The sequence below is a fragment of the Heloderma suspectum genome, chromosome 3 (assembly GCF_057233095.1).
Source record: "Heloderma suspectum isolate Gila_16-S chromosome 3, 16-S_ref, whole genome shotgun sequence".
Taxonomy (NCBI): Eukaryota; Metazoa; Chordata; class Lepidosauria; order Squamata; family Helodermatidae; genus Heloderma; species Heloderma suspectum.
This window is the reverse complement of record NC_139460.1, coordinates 215,887,648-215,911,509: the sequence shown is the minus strand read 5'-3', so window position 1 is coordinate 215,911,509 and position 23,862 is coordinate 215,887,648. Positions and strand designations below refer to the sequence as shown.

The window sequence follows — 23,862 nt, the reverse complement described above, 5'->3', positions numbered from 1 at the left end:
GGATTCATTGCTCCATCAGAGGAGATCATGTCTGCCAAATTTCGGAATGATAGTCGCAAGGGTGGCCTTGACATTTTAAGGTCTCCAAAAGAGGACATACTTACCTCCCTATGTTCCTTGTGGACCATTGTTCTGAAAATTACAGACAGCCTAGAGTTGTCCCTTAGTAAGAAACCAGCAATGTTTCAGAAAGGTAGGTGCAGCAGTTTATGCGGTAAGGGGAGTTCTCCAGTTTGGGGGAGGGAGTGATTTGCTTTTCCTTCCATTCACCCCTTCTCCAATAGTTTTTGGGTAAATTTGTCTGAAAATGCACAGCTCATTAGAGGTGTCCCCCAGGCAAGAAACCTGCAAAGCTTCTGAAGGATATACATGCCTGCACATTTAGAATGACTAGAATTTATTTACATTTCACCAGTGTTAGCAGCAGGGGAACATGGGCAGGAAGGTGCTATTGCACTCATGTCCTGCTTGTGGGTTTCCTGTGGACATCTGGTTGGCCACTGTGTGAACAGAATGCTGGACTAGATGGACCTTGGTCTGATGCAGCACAGCTCTTCTTATGTTCTTAAATATAGAGTGCCTCTGAGCATATGCAGAATGTTTTTCTTTCACCACTGGGCACTTACATTTTCTCCCTACCAATTCTATTCCCCTCCATGCAACCATCTCTCCTCATCCTACCATCCTCCAGGAACTCTTCATCAAAACTAGGGATGTACAAATCCTACTCACCTGTCCATCCTGGGTCATCAGCGGTAGGGGGGAGGCGCTCTGTCCCTCCCCCTGGAATCCTCCCAGGACCGGCTCTGTGGAGCTGCCGGCTGGGGATGACCATGGCTGGCTGCAGCCAGAGTTCCAGCCGCAGCCGGGCTGCTGCGGCCACAAATGGCGGCCATTGTAGCGGCCGCCATTTGCGGGCTTGCAGTCAGCTGTGATAGGCTAAGTAAGTATTTACGTAGCCTATCACGGCAAAGAGCAGGGACGCAAATGGCGGCCACTATGACGGCTGCCATTTGTGGCCGCAGCAGCCCGGCAGCAGCTGGCCGAGAGACCAGCCGCTGCTGCCGCCACATCCGCCGCCAGGTAAGCTCCGTCCCAGGGGGATTCCACGGGGTGGCGAGGGGGGAGGCCATTCCGCCACGGATTCCAGGGGGGCGGATTCTAAAGAATCCGGCCTCACTGGAGTCCGTGGCAGAATTCTCTGACATCCCTAATCAAAACAGATGTCTTATTTCATGCAACTCCTCTCTACCTCTTTCTTGTTATGCACAAGGTCTCATTGTATCTTCCTCCCCATATCTTCATTTGTGCCAAGACTTCACCAGGATTCAGCCAAGGAGTCTGTTTTCAAAACTAGGGCTAAGTTATGGAGAAACTCTGAGCTTGTACTAAGTGCCTTTCCCTCACCACTGAAGCTAGAGTTCATGCAAAAAACCCCCAAACCCACAAATGACAAAGCATGCATAGACTGAGCTGAAAGGGTAGTCAATTCGTTAGACAGAATTGGGTAGGCACAGTATTAAGCTTGCAGTACTATGCTCACAACTCAGGACTTATTTCTGAGTAAACATGCAGAACATCAAGGTGCAAACCTCCCTGCAAAAGTAACTTGTGCTGGAATCCTATGCACACTTTCCTGAGGGTAAGCCTCATTAAACATAATAGGACTTCTCAGTAGGCATACATAGGACTGCATAAATTAGCAATATTTATCTCCCCTCTACTTAAAAAACAAACCAAAAACTCCTATTTTAAAAAATTAAAGCTTTCTGTTCAGAGGAACATAGGAAGCTGCCTTGTACTGAGTCAGACCCAGGGTCCATCTAGGGCAGTATTGTTGGCACTGACTGGCAGCAGCGGCTCTCCAAAGTTTCAGGCAGGATTCTTTCCTAGCCCTACCTGGAGATGCTGGGGATTGAACCTGGGACCTTCTGCATGCCAAGCAGGTGCTCTGCCACCGAGCCACAGCCCTTCCTATTGCTGGATAATGGCAACTGACAAACAAAGAAGCCTGAGATTTGTTTCTCTGCAATCATGTGAACCCACTCTTCTCAATGGCTTGAGTGAGGAGGAGGAGAAAAACCAGCCCTCTCGTCTGTTTGTATAAAGCCAAATACAGTTCAGAACTTTTCTTGCCCACCAAAGAGAATTCTCTTTAAGAATTCCCCAAGATATGCTCTGGGTGGAATAAAAAAGAGAAAGAAGGAAAGAACAGGATAGGGGAGGGAAGAAGAATGCTGACTGGAAATGTGCACAGAGGGGAGCAGAGTGAGCAGGGTAGAGAGAATTCCCTAAGCCAGGTGGCTCCTTTCAGAGAGGTAGCATTTCAGAGGAATTGAGGAGGCTGTGGCGTGTTTGTAAGGATTGCATGTACTTAAATGAACTTTATGAGGTAAGGTGGCTGAGGGCTTTTCTAGCTTTTTTAAAACTGCAGAACCGATTTCAAAGCCCCAGCAGTTTCTCAGTCATGATGCCACATAGTCCTAACCCTCCCTTTGGAATTATTTGAGTCCTACAGCTATTTTGGAGAAATTAAAGTGGAGGTTGATTGGATCCTTTGCTGTACTGAAGTTACTAAACTTCTGCGGAAGTCAAGGTTCCAGTTTGGGGCAGCAAAATCAGATGCTGTGTGAAATACCAGTATTTCACATGGAACTCTTTCTTCCCTTCCTTCTCCCTCTTCAAAATTTCATTGCAGGCATTTCATTGCATTACATGCCCATTGCAGTGGGCACGTAAGAGCAGAAAAGTAGGGGAGAGAGGTTTTTTGCACCTAAAAAAACCCAAAAACCCTACACCACAGATTAGGGATAGTGACCTCCTAATGGTCACCTTAAACACCTTCTGATTAGGATCACTAATCCCCTGGGTGGCTTGACAGTTTTTACTTTTTTAGACTTTGAGAAAAAGAAACTTTACTCATGGCTAGCACAAAAGCCACTAGGCCTAACTGTCTGAAATTTGGCAGGCTCAGTCAGCTCCACAGGGCCTGCCAGGTACTCAAATTCCATGCACATATGTGAAAGCACAAAAAAATATAGCTCTTTGCTTTGACACATTTTCTTGAAAATAGCAAATTTTACCCGTGACTAGCACAAAAGTCACTGGACATAACTGCCTGACATTGGGCAAATGCAATCAGCTCCATGGGGGCTACCAGGTCTCCATATTTCATGTATTTATCATACAAACTAAAAAAGTTATGGCTGTTTCCGTTTTCCAATGCAAGTCAATGGGAAAATGTAAAAAAAAAAAAAAAAAAGGCAAGTAGGACAGCTCAAAAGATCCGGGGCCTGTGCCCAGGTGGCCTTCCTAGCGATGCCCCTGCCTTGGTTACATCACAGCTAGACTATTGCAAGGCACTCTACATGTGGCTATCCTTGGAAAGCATCCAGAAACTTCAACTGGTACAAAATGCAGCAGCTATGCTGCTAACCAACACACAGAATCGTAGTCATATCACCCCAGCACTGAAAGATCTGCACTGGTTGCCAATGGCTTTCCAGGGTCAATTCAAGGTGTTGGTGTTAAACTATAAAGCTCAAAATGGCTTAGGGCCTGGTTCTCTGAAGGACGGTTTACCTCAGAGTGAACCTCCTTGGTTATTACGATCAGCGGGAGAGGCCCTTTTGAAGACATCCTGGCTTGCAGAAGCCTGCTTGTTGGGCATGCGGGAAAGGGCTTTCTCCTTTGTTGCTCCGAAATGGACTCCCTGTGGAGTTGTGACAGGTCCCCACTCTGTGTTCAGGAAGGGGGTCAAGACACTTTTTTTTAAACTTGGCTTGTGATGGTTTTTAGTGTTGGTTTTAACATTTTACTCTGTTTTTACTTGACAATGGTTTTTATGTTTTGAACTTTTTGTAAACTGCCCTGGCTGGTCCCAGAAATACAATACAATATAATAAATGCAGAGACCTATTGTTCAGTTTTACGACCAACTTGCATTGCCTAAATCTGCCAGATTATGTTGTATCGCTCCCCCACCCCACCCCCAGAAATTCTTTGGAATTTTAGGAGTTGGGAGAGGGAAGCGCCTGATCTCTAAGTGTCCCCTTCTTCCCAAGGGAGAGAAGCACGCATAGGGGGTTCTTCCAGCCTTCTCTGCTGCCCATCTGTCTGAGAAGGAAATCAAAAACATGACTAAGAGCAAGGGTAGGGTGTTACTTTAGCATCAAGTCTCTGTACCCTGTTGTCTCTCTGGGGAGAAGAGAGGGGCCACAAATATCTCCACCCCTGGCTTATCCTCCCAGTTTGACAGCATCAGAGAAGATGCCCTCTGTGGAACTCCATCCCTAGGGAACTCCGCCATGCCCCCTCTTTTATGAGCTTCCATCATGCATTAAAAACGTGGTTGTTCAGGCAGGCATTGGGGTGGGTTAGGGTATTTTTAGAAATATGATTTTTTAAATGTAGAATTTTATTGTTTTTATTATTGTACATCGCCCAGAGTGGCTGGGTGAACAGCCAGATGGGCGATTAATAAATTTAATAAAATAAATAAACACCACTCTGCATGCTGCCCCTAGCACCTTTGTCTTCTCCTTTATCACTCAACCACCATAACCTTCACCATCAGCACAGAAACTCTATCGCTTTCTTCCCCTGATAAATAATCAGTAAGAGGATTTCACCACAGCTCTTTATTAGATGGTTCTGATCTAACAGAAGAGGTTTCTAGGCAAGCTCACAGTTCAAAACACTCCAACGTGTAATAATTTCAATTAAACCTTCAATGAAAAAGGGGCTGTTGATTATTTCTTGTCTGCATACTTCGGGTTTCCGACACCTTCTACTGGTGGCACCTTGGGGGAAACTCCACTGTTTGCAGAAATACAAAAATATTTAGAGAAAAAACCTAAGGGGGTGTGGGTGGGGAGAAACCACAAAACAATGTGGACTGAGCATGCTCAGTGGGCATGGAATGCTGACTGACGTTAGATCCCCCCAAAAGGGAAAACCAAGGGGAGGGGGAATGGAATGGGCTATCCTGGAAAAGGGCATGGCTGGCTGGAATCCTGAATAGGAGCATTCCACGCTGCAGCATTTTGTTATTCTGTAGTTGTAGTCTAGACAAGACCAAAGCAAATGCTGCACTAGACAGAGCAGAATTAAACTGTTTGAATTTAGGTAGAGTGAAGTAAAACATTATTCTCAGTTAGGCTTGAATAGTTTTCTAAAACAATTAACTGCTATTTTCCCCGCACAGTCTCTCTGTCCCCATTATAGTTCTGCTGTTCGATAACAATGCTCAAGTCCTGTCAGGCATCACATAATTGGCCCAAGCTAGCTATCTGCTTAAATAAAAAGGAGCTGTTCTGAATGGATTTTGTGCCACCTGACATAATTTCATTCTGAATAAATATGGAGGAGCTGGCTGTAAGTGCAGTTAGGGGTGAACTTCCAGGGCCAATTGCATAGCCACCCCTCCATTATCAAGGAATGAGTGAATGCTTTCAGACAGCACAAAATAAACTGATGCTCCTCCCTCATTAGAAAAAGGACACCGAATGCAGGACGGTTAAGCAATTGCTTAAAAGACCACCTGCACAAATTGTGACTCATGAAGTCGAGCCTAGCAGCTTTCCAGGTTCTTTATCATTCCCATTTATGCCATCCTGGACTGGCTAAAAAAACAGGAGGTTTATCAACCTCTTAGTCAGCTACGGATCTGGCTGCACTCAGTTTGGTGGGCCATGTAGGAAGCCAACTCAGTCAGACTATTGGTCCATCTAGCTCAGTATTGTTTATACCAGGGTTGTTGAACTTCTTTTGGCCTGAGGGCCATATTCAATGAAAGCCAGTGTGGTGTAGTGGTTAGAGCACTGGTGTCAGGGTGGAAACTGAGCCGATGGAACCCCAGAGCAGTTCTGATTCTGAGGAGGATCAGCAATCTGTGGGAGAGGAGCCAGCTCATCCCTCACAGGCATAGCAGCTGGCAGAGATTCCTCCTGCTGGCATTCCTGAGATAGTGACCCTGGCAGTGAGCAAGTGCGGGAGGGGGGCTTGCTGGATGCTCGACGCAGACGCAAAGAACTACGAGCAATGGAGGGTGCGGAAAGGAGACGTAGCGCCCGTCTGGCACGCAAGCAACGGCCGCCTCCTGTGGACCCAAGGGAAAGAGGGAGGAATTCTCCCTAGCCCATAAGTTCAGGGTCTGCAAGTGATTCTCCTTCAAACGGGGACCAACTGCCTAACCCGGAGCATAGGCTACTCTGCTGTTCATTGCTTAGTCGCTGGTGATCAGCATCTGAAAGAGTCATTAAGTTGTAAAAGGATTAAAGCCTTGAAAAGAAACCTTCCGTCTGTGTCTTGAGTTGGCTATTGGAGTCTACTGAAAGAGGCCGCCAGGGTGCTCCTGACAACTGGATTGGGACTTGGGAGATCTGGGTTTTAGTTCCCACCTGGTCATGAAGCTCACTGGACGACGATGGGCCCAGTCACTGACTCTCAGCCTCACCTATCCCACAGGGCTGTGGGGAGGATAACATGGAGAGGAGGAGGATCATGTAAACTGCCTTGTGTTCTTTGCAAGAGGGAATAAAGGGGCAGGATATAAATGTGATAACTAAATAAATAAAATAGAAGATATCGGTGTCCCAGGAAACTCATATTCCCCTCCCCCTCCATGAATCCATTTCATGATGTTCAGGAATAGCAGTAGAGTGGGGGGAAGGGTGCCAAAATTGTACCTCGCCTAGAGCATCAAAATACTTTGAGACAGCCCTGCAAGGGTCACTGGCTGAGCTCCCCCCGGCACACACACGCTATTACACATTACTGGAGGCTCTACTCCACTTGTCATATAGCTCTTGTTTACCCACACGGATTTAAAATCTGTGGTGGCGTTTGTTCCATTGCCAGTGTGGTGCAGTGGTTAGTGTCAGACTAGGGCAGGGGAGACTCATGGTCAAATCCCTGTCCAATCATGAAGCTCACTGGGTGGCCTTGGGTCAGCCACTACCTGTAAGTCTAACCTATATCACAGGGTTGATGTGAATTTAAACATGGCAGATTATGTACACCACCTTTAACTACTGTAGGAACAATAGTATATACAAGTAATGAAATTATATATAAGAAAGATCGAAAGAGTAACAACAGAGTATTAAAAATATATATGTTTAAGCTAAAAGTGTTGACTTCCACCCCCATCAGTAGCTGTGCCGTTAAATGGATATCCGAAGTGGCAGTTTGGAATGCCTGGAGATGAGAGTACAAAATCTACAAGATCTAGAAACTACATTTCCTTTTGTGTGGGTTACTAAACTTTGGCGACATTTGGGGGTTCATATCTCTCCCTCACTATATGAACTCTATAAACTGAACTATCGGCCATTGTACACACGAATTCACCCAGATACTCAACAATGGGGTAAGGATAAGGTATCACTGTCAGCTAGAACAGCTATAGTAAGAATGAATACCATGCCTAGACTCCTTTTCTTATTTCAAGCAATTCCACCTACTCTATTCCAATTCTAGCCAAATGGATTAAACTATTGCCAGATTTTCTCTGGTCAGGATGGAAGCCAAGGCTGAAGCAAGACACCCAGAAAAAGGAGGTCTTTGCAGTGCCAAATTTTGAATTATGCTGCAGCTCAACTGAGATTTCTTGCAGGATGGATGCATCCCTCCTCAGAGTACCAGTGGACGCTCCTAGAACAACAAGCTGTGGGCAACTATCCTCTTGATGCCTTGATAAGGGTCAGACATTGTGACAGACCTCAGTGCATCTTTAAGCATCCAGTGATTGGAGGCACTATACTTACTTGGGAACACTGGTGGAAAAAAACTGGCTCCTAATCGGTCTCCCCTAATGTCAGCATTGCATCATCCAGAATTTGCAGCACATAAAATCCCCAAGGTTCTTGTGCTTGGATAGCAGCAAAGTTTATAGGTTTTTTTATTTATTTGATAAAGGGGAACCTCTCTTGAAAGGTTGTCTTGAAAAGAACTGAACCATGCTGTCTTTTTATCAGTAACTGCAACTGTGTCACTTTCTTAGCCCGAATCCCATTACGACGGCGGACAAGCACCCACTTATGTCTTTTGAATCTTTTATAGAAGCTGCCGTTACTTCAAATAAAGGTTTGATATCACCTATTTATAAAATCCGCCAAATGCCATCATTGTGCCAGCATGGGAGAATGACGTATGAGAGTCTTTGGAAGAGGATAATTGGCGGTGCATTTGGTCTTTGTTTGCATCTTTATCAATCAACACTAAAATGAAAGAAGCATAATACGAAGTTCTCGCTGGTACATTACTCCTGCAAGACATCACCTAATACATCTAAATCACAGTCAACGTTGTTAGAAGGGGTATGGTCAGATTGGTTCATACTTTCATTTTTGGTAGGAATGTTCTACAGTGCAGGAGTTTTGGAACAAGGTTGCTGATTACTGTCAGGAATTTCTTCACATTAGACCACTGGTAACTCCTAAAGTGATGCTGGTTCATCTTTCTGAACCTAATGATCCTGGATTCTTGCATCAAGACCTTCTTCAGCAATGGTATACAGCTGCAAAGTCATGTACAGAGCATAATTGCAAGTCTCCAAAGAAACCAACTAAAAAGCAGAAGGTTGATAAAATTTGGGAGACTATGGATATGTATCAACTAGGGGTGTACGAAACCCCACTTACCTGGCTCCGCTGGGTTCTGTGGGGGGGGAGGCGATCTGGTCCTCCCCCCAGAATCCTCAACTGGGGAGGAGGAGATCTGGTCCTCCCCCCCGGAATCCTGCCTGGCTAGCTCCGCTCCATGGCCAGTCCACAGACCGGCCAGCTGGGCCGATCCGCAGCAGGGCCTCCATCTGCTGCAGGGCTACTGTGGCCGCAAATGGCATCCTACTTAGGGGACGCCATTTGCGTCCCTACGCTAGGCCGTGATAGGCTACGTATATATTTACGTAGCCTATCACGGCTAAAGCAGGGACGCAAATGGCAGCCACTACGCCATCTGCATCCCTGTCTTTTGCCGTGATAGGCTACGTAAGTATCTACATAGCCTATCACAGCCTAGCGTAGGGTCGCAAATGGCGTCCCCTACGCAGGACGCCATTTGCGGCCGCAGCAGCCCGGAAGACGACCTGGAGCCGCTGCTGCCGGAGCCAAGTAGGCTCTGTCCTGGGGGGATTCCGCGGGGTGGTGGTGGGGATTGCCCCATTCCACCACAGACTCTGGGGGGGCAGATTTTAAAGAATCTGGCCTCACTGGAGTCCGTGGCTGAATTCTCCAACATCCTTAGTATAAACTTACTCAGAAAGTGCAGCAAGCAAGGAATCCTAACTTTAAGAAAAATACTATGGTACCATGGTTTCCATTTGTTTCCTATGTTGAAACTGTTCAAACCTTTGATCAAATTCCAACCAAGTATAGTTGCCTATATTTTTTCTGACTAATTCATACACACAAAATAACAAGCACTCTCACACACTCCTTTTATATGTTGTATAGATTGTATCCTTACTCTTTCATTAGGTTTTGAGCTCCTATTAGGCCATTTTACTGTTGATGTACCATAAGCATATCGGTTATAGACTAAGAATTATAATTAGTGAATTCCTTTGTTTCTTTCGTGATTGTCAAGGGCTCCTTGGAGGCCTCTCTCAGTCTAATCCAGTAGCCAAGTCCAGACACAGACAAAGGGATTCCTTTCAAAGTTTTATTCTTCTTTTTCAACTTAACAACTCTACAGGTAGCAACTAGATTTGAGCAGCAGAGTACCTATGCCCTAAGTTGAAACAGTTGGTCCCCGTTTGAAAGGGAATTACTGGCAGATCCCTGAACTTAAGGACTAGGGAGAGTCCCTCCCCTTTTCCCTTGGAGCCTCTGGGTGCAGCCGTTGTTTGCACGCCAACCTGGCACTTCGCCTCCTTTCCACGCCCTCCATCTGGCACCGCTCTCTGCGTCTGCGTCGCGCATCCACCAAGTCTGCTATCTCTGCTCGGTCACTCCCTGGACTGCTTTCTAATCTAGGAATGCTGGTGGGAGGAATCTCCGTCAGCTGTGGGCCCTGGGAAAGCGGAGCACACTCCTCTCCCAGGAGCGACTGCTCTTCCTCAGAATCAGAACTACTCTGGGATTCTATGGGCTCAGTGTCCACCCTGACAGTGATTTTGATGTACTATTATTATCTATGCTCTCCTTTTTGTTGCCTTTATTTTGTTCACTTTATTTTGAAATAAAATAAATTTCATGATTTAAAATAGAAGAGCCTTGCTGGATCAGACCAAAGGCCCACTTAGTCCACCATTCTGTTCCCACAGTGGCCAACCAGATGCCTATGGGAAATCTGCAAGCAGGATATGAATTCAATAGAATCCTCCCTCTCATGTCCCCCAGCAATGGATATTCAGAGGCATACTGTCTCTAATACTGGAGGTAATATACAGCCATCATGGCCAGTAGCCACTGATAGTCATATTCTCCATGAATTTGTCTAATCCATGCGTGGGCAACTGTGGAAGGCCCAGGGCCCATTTTCATCAGCAGCAGCACAGTCCCCCACCTGCAGAGACCTTGCTCTAACCCCTTGAAAAAACATTGGAAAAATTGGCAGTTTGCTGCCGAAATTCAGCAGTAAAACACTTTACAGCACTACAGACTGCTAAAAAGGGTTACATTTAATTTGTATGCAAGCTACATTTTACACTTCTAAAGAAAGGTCAAATTTAGCTTGCAAACAAACTAAATCTGGTGCCATTCCCCCCCTTACAAAAAAAGAGACGTTTTTAGTTGCTGCCACATTTGGCAAGGCAGCAGGGGCTACCTGTTCCCACCCCTGATCTGTTCCTCTTTTAAAGCCATCCAAGTTGATGCTCATCACTACATCTTGTGGTGGCAAATTCCATAGTTTAACTATGTGCTGTGTGAGGAGGTATTTCCTTTTGTCTGCCCTGGACTTCCCACCATTCAGCTTCAGTGGAAGATGTCACTTTCTCGTAGTAGAGAAAGGGAGAAATGCTTCCCTCTATTTTATGTATAATTTTATACATATGTATCATGCCCCCCTTTACTCCCTTTTTTCTAAGGTAAAATTGTAATCTTTCCTGATAAGGGAGTTGCTCCAGTCCCTTGATCATTCTGGTTGCCCTTATCTGCAACTTTTCCAGCTCTAAAATTATCCTTTTTCAGGTGCGGTGACCAGAATTGTACACAGGACACTTAGCCTAGTGCCCAGGGTCTGAATTGCATCTTAGAAGGATTAGGTACAATCCTTCTTGGCAACGCAGCAAATCTCTTTGGAAGTTACACCACAAAATAAATCCATCCCACTCACATCGGGATGCCTCATAGTTCCGCTATAGCATCTTCGTTGTCACTATCCCAGTACGGGCCTGAATCTGCAGGTGCTTCTAGAGCAGGGTGCCAAACCTCGTTTAGCCTGAGGGCCAAATTCCATTTTGAAGAAGCCTGGGGCAGGGGGTGTTGCCGCATTCCAGTGGTCAGTGGGGCCAAAGGCAAAAGGGGGGCATGGCCGAAATACCAAAAATACCAAAAATACCAGCCTGTTTTAGCTTAAAGCTCTCACTGCCAGTAATTCAGCCTTAGAAGAGGCATCTCAACCATTTAGAATTAGAAAAAATACTGCAAAAACAAGGAAACCACCAAACAATCAACGGTTGGGAAAGCGGGGGGGGGGGGACGACCTTCTGGGGAGCCCTGGAGGGCCAAATTGGACCCTCAGGTGGGTTGGATTTGGCTCGCAGGCCTAAGATTCAACACCACTGTTCTAGAGTTAGAGAGAGTGTATAGAGAAGTGTAGGATTCTCCAGCACTACTCCTCCAGTAGAAGGGCAGGGGCATGCTCCAATAAACATACCCTGACAAAGATGTTTCAAGTAACATTTGATTAATCAAAGGAGATAAGCTAGACCAGTTGCTTGACACTCACACTTATCACTGGTTTGCACTGCCAAATCCCCGTACAAGTCGTGTTGCGCGACTGTGTGGTGAAGAAGCTAGTCTGAATTAGGCAATATACCTCAATGCTGGGCTAGCAGATATCTCCTTGATCCTACTTGCTGGAAACAGTGCAACCCACTATGACCATGGAAACAGCTGCCCGTCCCCAAATATAAAGCCTGGTTCATGCCGGCTTTTCCCTGTGTATCCTTGTGTAATTGCACAGAAGAATTTAACTGCACAAATGAATGAATGAGTTGAGGGGCGATGCAACAAACAAGCATTGAAAGAGGGTATCAAACCAATTCAATTGAAATCCCATAAATACTCAATCATGTTTATAGAAAAAAAGCACCGATAGGCTATTTTTATTTTTTTATGTGTTCAAAGGACGTCTTTCCTAGCTGGTGGTTATGAAACCTTTTTTTAGCCTCTGCTGTAGTTTATAGTCAAATGCTGCTGTTATGGGCATACAGATCATGCTATGTTCAAGTCCTAATTCTGCTTCCATTTTGACTACCTCTGTCCTATTCCTGAGTCTCCATGGTCTATAGGATTTAGTCTCCCAGCCTCAATATTTTACCATCTTTTGTAGATTGCAAGAAGTTATAGATTACTCTCTTGGTTGTGATGTAGAAATTAAGTTAATTGTTCTGCAACAATGTCAATAACTGTGCTTTTTGATCAAACCATTTATGACCCCTCTGGTGACAAATGATTGGTATACTCTATTTAGACCTTCAGGGTTTTAATATCATCATCATCATCAACACTGTAATTATCAAGAAAAAGGGACAGTATTCTTCAATATTTAGTGGCTCAACAGAGAAAAAAGTAGGAATAAGATACTGATGAAAGAGTTTAGGCCCAATGAGAGGGAGGTATTGTAGAATTCAGCCACATGTTAGATGATTGAGAGTTTCCACTAAGTTTTTAAACTTTTATTTAAAAAGCTGCTGCTGAAGACTGGGTCTCTGAACTGGACTGAGAGTTGTTGAAGTAGGGGAGCTTTTACTCTGGTTTTTATTTTGGCTTTATTCTGTTTTAAACTTGTAAAGGGTTTTATATTAAGTTTCATTATGCTGCTGTATTTTATGGTTTTATGTTCTGTGAACCACCCAGAGAGCTTTGGTTATTGGGTGGTATAATAATAATAATAATGATGATGATGATTATACATTAGAGTAATAGCAATGCTGGATATGACTGAGAAAGAACAAATCTAGGATGCTGTGATATTATTTTCAGACTTTACATTTTCTATCCATATAATTGCTTTCAGAGTGCATATCAGCTTTTTACATCAGCAAGCATTCTTGTCTCCTTCACAACTTACATTTTAGTGTATATACTGCTTTCAAGAAGAAACTAGCTTGCTTGACCCATTAATCTATTTGCTTCCTAGAAATAAAGAGATCTCTGACAGCAACCCACTTTGGTTCCTCCCATTCTTCTGCTCTGCGTATAATGGAAGAATTATAGAAAAAAAGAAATTCACACAAATCCTGTCTACACATCTGTTTGAAATACAGCTCATCATCAAGATCTCAGAGCATCTACAACATCCAGGTCTAAAAACTAAAGCACAGTACAGTCTGTTTAAATTTCTATTTTTGAGATATCAGACAGCATGAAAGTAATAAATAGTCTACAAGAACAAGGCAGGCAAACTCTGAAAGCCATTACATTGGCAGAAAGATTACTGCCTGAAAATGATACCTTAGCACCTTTGATTTGTCTCCTTAAATCACATCTAGTATTTTATGTTCTCTGTTCTCTTATAACAGCAACAAGGCGGAATTATTGTGAAAATTACAGTATAAAATGAACTCAAAGAATCACCGAGTCTAATCCTCTCTCTCTCTCTCTCTCTCTCTCTCATGCATAAAATTGTGCGTTCCTTCTGCTTCTGTGTACATCTGCCACACATAAGTAGGTCACTTCCCAGTGCCTGATCTAAATGATTCAAACAAGCAAGCAAACATAAATGTTGACAAACCATTTTCCCCAATTGCTCAAAGCACATCTGATCCATTATCTTAGTAATCTTTGCAACGACCCTGCATAAGGAGGCTGTGTGTCCTGTTTTACAGAGGACAGTCCCCTATTTTGAAGGCATCCTCCATTTCAAGGTTTGTCCAGTCCAAGTGAACTTTAAAGATAAAGAACCATCAGAAGAGAGAGTGGAGCAGGGCCCTTGAAGTTACCTGTCAACAGTCAGCAATACCTTGACAGAAGACTGATAAGCAGCTACAAGGCCCCAATCTGGAATATGCCCCTGATTCGGACTGGGGCCCCATGCTGGTTTTATGCTGAAAATTGCTCCCTCTTGAACTGAGCACCCTTGCCAGAAAATACCAGCCAGGTTGAGTTTCAGCATAAAACTGGGATAAAAAAAAATCCAGACCACCATCCAGATTGGGACCCTGCAGTTACCTTTTCTCCCAAAGAAAAGCAGCCAGGTTAATCACACTTGTTTAGATATGTGACTAATGTTACAGGTAATTTGGCCCTGGAATACCTCATACCCTTCCTCTGTTTCCCCTCTGCTCTATGTGTTGCCTCCTTTGTGTCAAATTTGAGATTGTATGCACCTTAAGGAACAGTCTTCATATACCCTGTAAGGTGGGATGCATATTGAAGCAATAATAATAATAATAATAATAATAAACAATAGACTTAGTCATAGTCAGTCATAAATAGTAGACCCATTCAGATAACGGGACATACATTAGCCATGAATAACTAACTTATGGTTATTTTTTGGTTGTCTTTTGGTTAAGACAACCAAAAGGTCACCAAAAATGACCTTTTGAGATCTCCAGATCTCAAAATCATTAGGTGAGATGAAGTGGGGCGGGGGAGAGAGACTTGACTTGATGTTGGCATGATCCCAGTCAAGATGGAATGGGGAGGAAGAATCATAGAATGGTAGGGTTGGAAGGCCTACAAGACCATTGAGTCCAACCCCCTGCTCAAGGCAGGAATCCAAGCCAAAGCATCCCTGGCAAGTGGCTATCCAGCTTCTTGAATGCCTCCAGTGTGGAAGAGCCCACCACCTCCCTAGGTAATTGGTTCCATTGTCGTACTGCTCTAACAGTCAGGAAGTTTTTCCTGATGTTCAGCCGGAATCTGGCTTCCTATAACTTGAGCCTGGTATTCCGTGTCCTGCACTCTGGGATGATTGAGAAGAGATCCTGGCCTTCGTCTCTGTGACTACCTTTCAAGTACTTGAAGAGCACTATCATATCTCCCCTCAGTCTTCTCTTCTCAAGGCTAAACATGCCCAGTTCTTTCAGTCTCTCCTCTTTGGGCTTTGTTTCCAGTCCCCTGATCATCTTCATTGCCCTCCTCTGAACCCTCTCCAGTTTGCCTGCATCCTTCTTAAAGTACGGCCCCCAGAACTGGACACAGTACTCCAGATGAGGCCTAACCAGTGCTGAGTAGAGGGGAACTAGTACTTCACGGGATTTGGAAGCTATACTTCTGTTAATGCAGCAGGTGATGTGATGGTTTCAGGTTTCACCTGGAGCTGCTCCTAGGCTAGGAGCAAGAAAATTTGATTCCCCCATTCCCATTTCTGAAAAGATACAATCCAGCTGTTATGTAGACATGTTTGCATCTTGGATGAAGCACACTGGCTTCTTAAGTCTGGATCCATCCCAATGCTATCTTGGACATATCAACAGATCTAGAGAGTTCTTGTTGAATTTTGACATGAAATTGTCAGGCACTGTCTTATGACAAATGCTCCCTGATGAATTAGACAATGTTGTACATTTGGGGCTCCAAATACTGATCCAATCACACTACTCTAGGCTGAATTTATTTTAGACTGGGTTCTATTATTTAAGTTACAATTCTGAAAAGAAAAGCGTTTACAGTGCAATCCTATGCAGGTCTACTCAGAAATAAGCTTCATAGAGTTCCATGGGATTTATTCTCAGGTCAGTGTGTATAGGATTGCAGACTTTATGGACTTATTTTTAAGGTTATGTTGACATAGCATGTTATCTGCAGCTTAAAAATTAATCTAAAGTGACTGGAGCCAAAAGGATGTCGATTTGTCACTGCTAGATAATGGGGTAAAAAATGTTCCCCCAACAATGAATACTGGCTGTCATCGCTCTTCAGGAGAAGAACAGCTCAATCCACATTAGGCCTGTTACTTTCACTGGGGAAACATGACCAGGAATGCTGTTAAGTGCAGCTTTTTATTATTATCATTATGATTTTCAGGGGAATAATAGAATATTAATCCTCAGTTCCCTCCCCCACTAAGCTTTAAGCTATTGAAAATATGAATCAAGGAGAGACTTTCATTTACAACAATAAGAATCAAGTATCTCGAATTGGCTGTCAAAAACAATATTGTATGTTTTCCCTTTCCTATACGCACAGATGTTTTGATACATTAGCATTGTCCCTAGCATGCAGTCTTTTTCCTAACTTCAGAAAAGATTTTTTATACCCTTGGTGGAGTATGACCTTCTTTTAACAGGCAGTTTCTGAAATACATAATCAAAACTTATTAAAAAAATATTGACTGGAAAGGCAAAACGAACAATAGCATGAAAGAGTTCTCATGTGGAAACACCCTATTCTCATTTGGTCTAGAAAACTCACAAAAAAATATGCTAATGCTCAGGCAGGCCATGATCCAGTTTACAGCCTGGTCACATGTAATCATTGCCTGAGCTCAAATCTCCATAGTAGGTGATTCCCATGCACAAAACAGCATGCACAGAAAGGGGAAGGAAGCAGTGATGAGACTGGATTGTCTCTTGGAAGAGCTTTTTAAACACTCTCCTCTCACAATCCTCTTCTTCCATATGGTATTATATTGATCTTTATTGCCACTGTGTCATCTCAAAGTTTGTAAACCACTTTTCAGTAAACCACCTTAAAAGCAGTATACAGGGGTGTAGAACCTTTTTTGGCCTGAGTGGCCGCACTGCAGTGGTGGGTAAGGCCAGAGGCAAAAATGGGCAGGGATAATAAAAATAAAAATCCCCCCACCCTGATTCCATAGTTACCAGTTTATAGTGGGAAGCATGTCTACTCAGAAGTAAGGAGGGTAAGCCTCTGCATGACTACTGAGAAGTAAGCAGGACAAGCATCTGCAGGAAGCATGACTGAATTACTCAGCTGCTTCACCCCCTCTCTCTACTAATTGGAGACAAGTGCTTTGAGAAAGGGAGCCTTTTTTAAGGCTTAAACAGGGAAAAGTACTTCTCTCAGATCAGCTGCTGATCAGAGAAAAGATCTCCCTCTGTGGCAGAGGGGGTGAGGCCAGGACAGGAAGCTGCCAGGCTGGATGGGGAACCCTGTAGGCCAGAGGCTCCTCATGACTGATCTAAATGGTTCAAGCAAGCAAGCAAGCAAGCAAACAAAATGCTTACAAACCATTCCCCCTAACTGCTCAAAGCACATCTGATGCATTCTCTCAGTAATCTTTGCAACAACGCTGCATACAGGGGTGACAGTATTATTTTGGCCTGGAGGGTGGAGCTCTCCCGATTTAAGGGAGGGAAGAAGATTTACAATGAAGGTTATTTGGTCATTTGTTTTGATTCTCCCAATTAATCTTCAGCTCAGACTCAAAGCAGCTGTCAAACAGGAAGGAAGGAGAGCCTGCAGAGTGAGTCACGTCATGATTACTAAGGCAGCCCTCTCCCTTTTCAGAATGTAGCCAGGCAAGTCCCTTCCACATGAAGCAGGGGTGGGGACTTTATGGCCCTCCAAATGATGCTGAATTGCAACTCTGTGACAACCCCCTACTTCTGATATGGCCCAACAGTGCTCCCTCATGCATCTGGTCAGTTGGCACCCTGCCGGGGAACCAGAACAGTCTCACCTTATTTCACTTTTTTGTCCTCAAAAATTCAACCAAAACCTTAAGCTTTGTTTTAGAAAATGCTGACTGGCTCCAGCCACCTTGGGGTACTGAGATGTAAGTTTACAGTTTTTAAGAGGGTGGGTCTAGGTACTTTTCTGATTTGCTGGCCAGACCATTGACATCACAGAAGGAGGCTATCACATTATTGTACAAAACAACCTTCTGTTTTTGCTAAGGGGCTGGCTTTTACTGACCTAAGACCCCCATAAATAATTAGCTTACTCCTTCTAGGGGCTTTCCATATACCATGTAACTGGAGGCTAACATGTTCTCTCTCAGATCATCCTCTCTGCAATCAAGTCTGCATATGCTCTGGAATCCAAGACTCTGCTCAAAAAGGAAACATGTTACTAGAGTAGTTAGACTGGCTTTATATATTTGATTTGGAATTCTGTGTGTGTGACTGTTGCCTTCTCTTGTCCACCCCCTTCTCCCCCCCTCTCGCCCCCCAATAAACTCCTTTTTTATATTTGCACATTTGGCTGTGTGGTTTTAAAAGGGATTTCTCATGAAAGTCTTCCCCATGAGAAATACCACATGGTTACAAAGTTACCACTTGTGATTTTAGGATTTTAAAAAGGGGGTTGTTGTGAGTTGGGCTTTGGGAAAGATGGTCCAAAGCACTTGCTTGTTCTTTTTTCCCTAGGGCTGGGCTGAAGGGGGAGGAACTTGGCAACAGGGCTCAGAAACTCCTCAAGCAGCTGGATAGTCTAGGGTGTGTCAGGAGGTTAATCCGGACTAATGGCAGCCTATCAGAAATCCCTTTTCCTGGGGAACCCTTGCAAAGAAGGGGTCCACCAGGAGGAAAAGTTATCCTCCCTCCCACTTCCATCAGCCTCAGCCAGCATAGCCCAAAGTGAGGCATGATTAATGCTGCAGTCCAACATCTGGAGGGTCACGCATTCCTCATCACTTGAATAAGGGGTGTGTTCACATCTGCACATGCGTGTCCACGCACACTCACAAATATATGTTGTGAGCACATGGCAGGAGTGGATGCCTTCTGGTTCCATCCTTGACATCAGCATGCCCACCACACTGACTGAATAACACCCTATCCACCTCTGATGTCCAGTTCTGTTGGACTGATATGTCTGAGATGAAATTGATATGTTTGATATGATGTATATACATTAGAACTATTGGTTTCCTCTAATTTGATGTGTACTATTGATTGTGCCTTATTTGTTTGTATACATGTATTTAAACTATTGAAAGGTCACTTCTTTTCATTCAATATGTATTGATTAACTGCAGTTCCGTAAGGTTCCTTGAACTTTGTCTTTTTGTTGACTGCTAACTAGGGATCCCGCCCCTTTTGCTTTTTTGCATGCTTTCTGCAGAACACATGTTCTGGGGTTCCTGACTGCGTGACTGAGCCTTACACTCAAAGGCCATTTCATGCACCCCTCTGAATGTGTGCTCATCAGATGTGGGCCCACTTTTCCCTCCATGTGGAGGGGAATTGAGTGAATGGGCCTATATCAGGGCCTGTTTACTCCCAGCCCAACCATAGTAGCTAGAAGTAGCCTCTTGGATGCCTGTTTGCTCCTTCACCACTGCCTCCTCTCTGCAAAGGCTGCCTCCTTGATTGGGAAAAAGTTGCCAGCTAATTCCTTGCTCAGTGGAACTTGTTTGGCTGAAGTCCAAAGAGAGAGGAGGCAGCCTGAGGCATCGCAGCTTCTCAAGCTCCCTTTCCACCCAGTGCCTGAGTTTCCTCAGCCTGGCTGATTTTTGGACTCGACTCTCCTGCTCTGTGCTGCATATCTGAACAGCCAGACCTTCATCTCCCACATGGATAAAAGATACCGAGGTCATTCTCCGAACTCTTAAGCGCTCTTATGTTTCAGTTCATTCTTCTTTGCTGTGTAAATGAATGTCTCAGGGAAGTAGGGGGTTATCAGCTTGCATTGCGTTTCCCCACTTTTTTGTGCGGAGTGGAGTAATTGCTTCCTGACCAGCATTAGCACCTGGCATCCTAGAGCAACTACTAGGAATTCACTGGCCTAGCAGGGCCCATGAGCACTGACACCCACCCTGGGCTGTCCATACTGGGTGGCTGAGTCTACGAGCCTCCATTTTAATTTAATTTCCCACAATGACGCAGGTTGACACTGTGTTGGGTGCTCAGGGACATTGTGAGAAATAAAAATGGCAGCTCCCACTATGGATATGGAGACATTTTTCTCCCTCTCCCATAATACTAGAACTTGGGGTCATAGAAACATAGAATAGTAGGGTTGGAAGGGTCTCGATAAGACCATCGAGTCCAACCCCCTGCTCAGTGCAGGAATGCAAGTCAAAACATCCCTGACAAGTGGCTGTCCAGTTTCATCACGAATGCCTCCAGTGTGGGAGAGCCCACCATCTCCCTCGGTAATTGGTTCCATTGTCATATTGCTCTAACAGTCAGGAAGTTTTTCCTGATGTTCAGCCGGAATCTGGCTTCCTGTAAACAATGCTGCACATTCAGCTCTCCTTGGGAGTGAAAGGACTGTGTGTGCACCAAGGAAGTGACACTTGTGCTCGGCAATGATATTCTAAACTCTTTTGTTTCAAGCTTGAAAGCTTCCAGACAAAGCGTCCATTTCCAAAAGGATGCTATTTGTATCCATTAGTACTGCATGAGTCCTCCCGCTTTTCTGTGTTTCAACTTTTCCCTGTTTTGGAAAACGACTCTAAATAATGTCAAAACAAATGCCTTGAAGAGGAGACTAAGTCTAAGAAATTGGACATCCTCTGGTGATATACAGCTCTTCAGAGTTGAGTAATGAGCAGGAAGAGTGTAGAAGAATCCTGCTGGTTGTTTTTTTCTTTCCTTGGAGGTGAGTCATCTTTAAAACTCTTTTTCTCCTTGCCAGCCAGGTGTGAAAACTGTTGTATATGTTTTCCCATGTGGGGCTAATAGCAGCATCAGTATGGGGTGGGGTAGGGCAGGGATAGGCAACCTTTTGGGGACGTGGGCACATTTGGCAATTTGAGAAACTGTCCTGGCACCAACACAAAATGGTTGCCCTGGGAAGCGTGGCAAAGGACAAGTAACCACACTAAACAACTCCTTTGAACCCACAATTTGCAGCACCCACAAAAACAGATTTCTCAGGAATCCTAGCTGCTGGTAAGAAAATTTGTTAATTTGTTTTAAAAGTGGGTGGTGGGCACCAAAAAAGGAGAAGCTGAGAGAGGCAGAGAGGTTAATGGATGAGACGTTGAGGGATGTAATATTGATGTTCCAATTCTTGGTTGACAGGTCCTCTCCTATCACAAAGAATGGGGGTCTGAGGGGAAGAGGGCATTATTCTGAGGAAGAGGGAAATGATCCATTAGAAGAGACCCATTCCTTGGAAGACAAACAAATATCCTCTTGCACTGAGGATGTGCCTCCAGGGGGTGGGGGGCTTGTGGTAGTGGGAGATTTGATCATTAGACACATAGACAGTGGGGTTTGTGATAGACTGCATAGTAAATTGTCTGCCTGGTGCGAAGGCTGTGGATATCATATGCCACCTAGAAAGCTTTGTAGATAGTGGTGGGGTGGAGTCAGTGATCGTGGTCTATATTGGTACCAGTGATGTGGGGAAATGTAGTTGTGATGTCCTGGAAGCCAAATTTAAGTTGCTAGGTAGGACACTGTAAACCAGGACCACCAAAGTGGCTTTCTCTGCAATGCTACCTGTTCCATGTGCAGAGCCAGCTAGACAGGTGAAGCTGAGGAGTTCCAAAGTGTGGATGAAACGGTGGTGTAGAGAGGAGGGGTTCAGATCTGTTAAGTAGTGGGGAACATTTTGAGACAAGCTGGGCATGGACAAGAAGGATGGGCTCCACTTGAACCAGAATGGAACCAGTTTTTAACCCTAACCCTGAGGGAAAGCCAACAGGAGCTGGGAGGCATTCAGTTTGAGCTGAATCATCCCTAGGGTTTGAAGATGAAAATGTTTCCAATTGCTCAAATGGGGACAGGGAGGAATAGGCTATGAACATATGGTGAAACATGACAGCCTAAGGGCCACAGCAGAAAATGCACATGCCAGAGACATCTGGGGAGGGACACCGTGTAAAGGTGTTCTTATGTGAATGCCAGAAGCCTCTGAGGCAAGATGGAAGAGTTGGAATGCCTGGTTTTAAAGGAGAACCTAGATATAGCATGCATTATGGAAACCTGGTGGAATAGAGAGAACCAGTGGGATATGGTCATCTCTGGATACAAACTCTATAGGAAGGACAGGGAAGGGCGTAGTGCAGGAGGTGTTGCTCTGTATGTCGAAGAGGGCGTAGTGTCAAGCAGATTACAAAACCTAAAAGGGGCAGACTCCTCTACAGAAGTGCTGTGGGTGACAATATCAGGCTCCAAAAGTAATTTGGTACTAGGGACATGCTATCGCTGGCTGGAGGATGCTAGGAGTTATAGTCCAACACATCTGGAGGATACTGGGTTGGAGGAGGCTGGGATCAGCCTTTCTGGAAATCAAGACAAAAAGCCAGATCCAAAGTTTCATGGGCTCCAACACACAAGTGGTGCTTGCTTATTTACTTCAGTGTCCAGGAAGTGCATTGTATCAAATTAGAGTCCAGGGCTGACTGGTAGCGGATCTCCAAGGTCATGGTGGTCCCCACTCCTTCTCTGTGGTGGCCCCCACTCTGTGGAACTCCCTCCCTAGGGAACTCCGTCATGCCCCCTCTTTAATGAGCTTCCGTCGTGCATTAAAAACGTGGTTGTTCAGGCAGGCATTTGGGGTGGGTTAGGGTATTTAAAAAAAAAAAATTTATGGTAAAATTTTATTGTTTTAAATTGTTTTATGGTGGGTCGTACATCACCCAGAGTGGCTGGGTGACCAGTCAGATGGGCGATTAATAAATTTAATAAATAAATAAATGGGCAAGGGTCTTTTCCAGCCCTGCTAAGAGAGCCCTTTTAACCGGAAATGCCAGGCCTTCAGCCTAGGAAGTTATGCATGCAAACAGTGAGCTCTTCCCACTGAGTTTTGGAATGTGGATACATAGCTGTCTGTCCAGTTATGAAGTGAGCAAAGAACTCCCTGCATGCATGGAAAAGACAGATCGAGGAAAGTGGAGAATATGTTAAACACTGGAGTAAAGCTAATATAGATTCGTTGGTACTCCATAGTTTTTAACACCTGGATGCACGGCCATGATCTTACCTACAATCTCATTCTCTTCAAGGTTGATTGTTTCAAGAGCTTGCAAAGAGGTCAGCTGCTCTGGAAAGTGCCGAAATTTGTTCCTGGAAAGGTTGATGACTCTCAAATGTAACAGGGTTCGGACCTCTTCTGGCAGGCGGTGAATGTAATTCCCTTCCAGATTAAGTTCTGCAATTGCACAAGATGGAAAATCATGAAAAACCTGGCCAATTTAGAAAATCATCAAACCAAACCTTCCTTTACTTCAAGAAATGTCCCTGATATTAATGGCAAGAAATAAATAAATAAGAATAAATAAAAACAGGCATTGCAGGAGAGATGGTGTCAATAATTGCTAGCTTCTTCCAAGCAAAATAAATCTGTGCACCTGAAGTCAACCTCTATAATCTAACCCACTGCATGGAAAACCTTTTTTTCCACTCAGTGGTGGGGACAAATGGGGGAGGGGTAGTTTTTCCATCTGTCCAGCAGCTCTCAGGGGCAGGTTGAGTTCTTTTGAGGGAATGTAGTTGTTCTGCAGAATTCTAGATGTCCCCTCTTGTAGAATAACAAGAATTATTTATTTATAGAGATATGGAGAATTTGTGGCCCTCCAGATGTTGTTGGGACCACAATTCCCATAATCCTGAACTACTGGTCATACTGGGTGGGGCTGATGCGAGTTGGAGTCGAACAATATCTGGATGGCCGCAGGTTCCCCTGCCTTAGATTCCAGGATAGTTTGCAAAATTAAACCTTTAACTACAGATAAAAATACAGAGCCATGGGTTGGTTCTAGTCTGTCATAGTCAGAGTAGACTCATTGAAATCAATAGGATGGAAGTTAATCGTGACTAACTGAAGTCCCATTGATTTCAGTGGGTCTATTCTGACTAAGTCTGGCTTCAACCCATTG

General features: G+C 44.5%; 1 protein-coding gene across 4 annotated transcripts in view; it reads right to left on the bottom strand.

The window, feature by feature from the left end:
- LRRC20 (leucine rich repeat containing 20) overlaps positions 1 to 23,862 on the bottom strand; it is a 148,134-nt gene that overhangs the window by 36,310 nt on the left and 87,962 nt on the right. For 3 of the 4 annotated variants that reach the window (XM_084845550.1, XM_084845551.1, XM_084845553.1), the window contains exon 4: positions 22,968 to 23,135. In XM_084845550.1, coding sequence (XP_084701676.1) covers positions 22,968 to 23,135 — 168 coding nt within the window. The remainder of the gene's footprint in view (positions 1 to 22,967; positions 23,136 to 23,862) is intronic. The other variant, XM_084845554.1, reaches the window with a different exon arrangement.